The 3163-nt window shown below is 61.8% G+C and overlaps 1 protein-coding gene across 1 annotated transcript; it reads left to right on the forward strand.

Moving 5' to 3' along the window:
* The first annotated feature begins 704 nt into the window (after positions 1 to 704).
* On the forward strand, positions 705 to 2665 carry Camk2n1 (calcium/calmodulin dependent protein kinase II inhibitor 1). Its single transcript, XM_076863275.2, has 2 exons — positions 705 to 974; positions 2407 to 2665. The coding sequence occupies exons 1-2, from the start codon at positions 809 to 811 to the stop codon at positions 2475 to 2477; spliced, it is 237 nt and encodes a 78-aa protein (XP_076719390.1). The 5' UTR covers positions 705 to 808; the 3' UTR covers positions 2478 to 2665.
* Positions 2666 to 3163: the final 498 nt, after the last annotated feature.

Raw genomic sequence — 3163 nt, forward strand, 5'->3', positions numbered from 1 at the left:
CTCGCTGGCTGGCTCCGCGGCCCCTGCCTCCTTCTCCCGCTCTCCTCCCTCTTTCCCTCTCCGACCCTCTCTTTCCCTCCCGCTCCCTCTCCTCCCCGGTCTCTTCCCTCTGCCTTTCCGCTCTAGATCTAGCCCCCCCCCCGCGTTTTCTCTTTCTTTCCTTCCTCTCCCCGCTCTTGTCTCCCTCTTTTGCTTCCCCTGCCTCCCTTTCTCTCTCTGTCTCTGTTTTTCTCCGTCTCCCTCTCGGTTTCTCTCCCCCTCCCTCCCTCCGGGTTTCCTCCCCCCGCCCTCCCTCCTCCCCAGCTCCCCTCCCCCCCTCCCCCTCCGCCCCTCGCAGCCCCGCGGCTTGCAGCTCCCCAGTCAGCCTCGCGGATCCAGCGCCGCCGCCCGCACCAGCCGCAGGACCGGCCCGCCCGGCTCCCCGGGTGCGCCCTCCTGGGTCCCGCGCCCTCCGGGCTCGCAGGGACACCCTCCTCCCTCCCGGCTCGCGGCCCCGCCCGGCCGGCCCCCGCCCAGCGCCCCAGAGCGCCGAGGATGTGAGTCCTGCTCTCCTCGGCCGGAGCAGCAGCCACTCGCGCGCGGAGCCCGAGCGCAGCGCAGCGCAGCTGCGGGCGCTCGTTGGGTCGCTCGCGCGGGCTGCGCGCTCTTGCCCTAGCGGTGTCCCCCAGCCTCTCGCCGGCGCCGCCGCCGCCGCAGCCCGCGGGCCGACCCCGGCCGGCCGCCCCCGGCCCCAGCGCCGCTGACCCTGTCCGCCGCGGGCGGGGACGCGGGCGGAGGAGGTGCCGCCGCGGAGCCCCCGGACGCGACCATGTCGGAGGTGCTGCCCTACGGCGACGAGAAGCTGAGCCCCTACGGCGACGGCGGCGACGTGGGCCAGATCTTCTCGTGCCGCCTGCAGGACACCAACAACTTCTTCGGCGCCGGGCAGAACAAGCGGCCGCCCAAGCTGGGCCAGATCGGCCGGAGCAAGCGGGGTGAGTTCTCAGTCCCTTCCCCGACACCTCCTTCCTTCTTCCGGCGCTGCGGCCTGGCGGAGGCTTGCAGGGGTCTCCCGAACACCAGAGCCTGTTCGAACCGGATGGAATCCCCTCCCGCAGAATTGGGGGATCCCGCACTGCGGGTCGGGTTGGGGCAGACCGAGGGTAGGCGTCCCCCTCAGTTGGATCCCGAGTGGGGTCCACCGGGGGCGTGGCGGCCTTTAGCTGCGGCGGAGGCCGAAGGGTTGTACCCGCTCCCCATCCGCGTCAAAGTTTGCTTTTTTATTTCTCACCCCCCTCTTTTGCGCAGTGGAGTCGCAGCTGCGCTCGCTGTACTGTCCTGGGGGAGGGTCCCAGGGTCCCCCAAGGAACGGCGTGGGAAACCGCGTTGGGGAGGTCCCACTCCTGCCGCGGTGGCTAGGGGCCCTCGGGTCGCACGGGCTTTCGTGTTAGTTGGTAATGGGAGGTGGTGGGGAGTTGCCACGGCTCGGCTCTGGGCTCGAGAGCTGGAGAAACCCCAGAGAGGCTGAGACGCCGGGAGGTTCCGAGAGGAGCTCCAGAGACGCGGGGACAGGAGGTTGCCCGACGGCTGTCAGGAGACACTGAGACGTAGCGGTGGACGGGAGCGGGTACGCGGGAGAACGAGGTCGGCAGAGAGCCGGGGACAAAGCTCTAGGGGCAGCTGCAGCGGGAGAGCCCGGAGCCTGGGACGCAGGTCTCGGGAGGACAGGGAAGCAGTGTAACAATGAGCGGGAGCGGCAGCCCTGACGTAGAGACCCCGAGATCTCAAGAGGCGACCGTCGCGCCGAGGGACTGAGAAAGCCTCGGCTAGGTCCAGATGGTGAGAGAGGCAGAGCCCCAGGCAGGCGGCGAAGGAAGACTGTCCTTTGCAGCCACCCGGAGAGCCAAGGGCCGGAGGCCGCCGGCCCAGGCTAGGACCGAACCCTCCGCCAGCTCTCTCACGGTGGGAACCGGCCCTGGCGTCCCCTCCTGGCTCTTCCGCACCTCCGCACTCAGCCTTGGCCCCGCGCTCTGCGCTGGGGACATCCGCGCGGGGCTCAGAGCCTCGGAGACCCGGGGCTCCCACTCCTCTCCCTTCTCTGCAAAGGAGCCTCCTTTCTCAATAAAATGCACCGGGTCGGGGGGGAGGACGAGGCCAGAGCGCTCGCTGGCTGCAGCCGGCGAGCAGACCTCTCGGCTGCCTTTTTTGCACCATTCAGCTGGCACCCAGCATGGGGGGTAGCGCAGTTCAGAGCCTGGCTGTAAAGGGTCCCTAGGCAGCCTCCGAGGAGGAGGGGGCTGTCTCATCCGGCAGTGAGCCCTCCTCCCTCTCCCTCTCCCCCATCCCCACTTGGCGGCATAGGAAACATCTAAGACCCCTGGCAGGGCCCAAATGTGCTCACCTCTCTTTTCCCCCCCTTTTTTGCAGTTGTTATTGAAGATGATAGGATTGATGACGTGCTGAAAAATATGACCGACAAGGCACCTCCGGGTGTCTAACTCCCCCAAAGACAATGAGTTAAGGGAAAGAATAAGAACCGCGGCGGGAGCAGTTGTTGGCAAAAAAGCATGAAAAAGAGAAAGCACTTTGCAATTTATTACTAGCTTGCTACCCACGATGAAATCAACAACCTGTGTCTCCTGTCAGGCCGGCCTGGAGACAGATGAGGCGTGTGGAGGAGGAGGAGGAGGAGGAGGAGGAGGAGGAGGAGGAGGAGGAGGAGGCAGCTGCGGCTCTGGGCTCCTCTGCAAAAATAAAAATAAAATACATAAAATTTAAAAAATTAAGTCACTATATACACATATAAAGAAATAAAAAAGAAGTCTCAGTTGCAGCTATTTGTCAAAATTAATATCTATTTCTTTTTCTATACCGTGAATATTGCGCAATTATAGATCTGGATTTTGAACCACTTAACCAAGCGGCAACACCGGATGAGGTGTTGGTATTCTTCGCTGATTTGGCTGTTCCCAATGTTTACATTATTTAATCTTGCAAAAATGATTCTGTGCACTTGGATGTGAAATGCTGTCTAGTTTTATTTTTTTATGTTGTTAACTTTGGATGTACAAAAAAAAAATCAGAAAATAATCTCTGTAGATACTGTTTTATTTTGGTCATCTTTTGAAGTTATCAGGAATGTGTTTAAAACAAGAAGATAACTTTTCTAAGGAATGATACATAG

This window comes from Callospermophilus lateralis, chromosome 7, assembly GCF_048772815.1.
Source record: "Callospermophilus lateralis isolate mCalLat2 chromosome 7, mCalLat2.hap1, whole genome shotgun sequence".
NCBI classification, from domain to species: domain Eukaryota; kingdom Metazoa; phylum Chordata; class Mammalia; order Rodentia; family Sciuridae; genus Callospermophilus; species Callospermophilus lateralis.

What these genes read in the sequence shown, in the direction of transcription:
- Camk2n1 (XM_076863275.2), top strand. Translation starts at nt 809, where the DNA reads ATGTCGGAGGTGCTGCCCTACGGCGACGAGAAGCTGAGCCCCTACGGC. An exon ending in GATCGGCCGGAGCAAGCGGG is followed by an intron (nt 975 to 2,406) that starts GTGAGTTCTCAG and finishes CCTTTTTTGCAG; the next exon opens with TTGTTATTGAAGATGATAGG.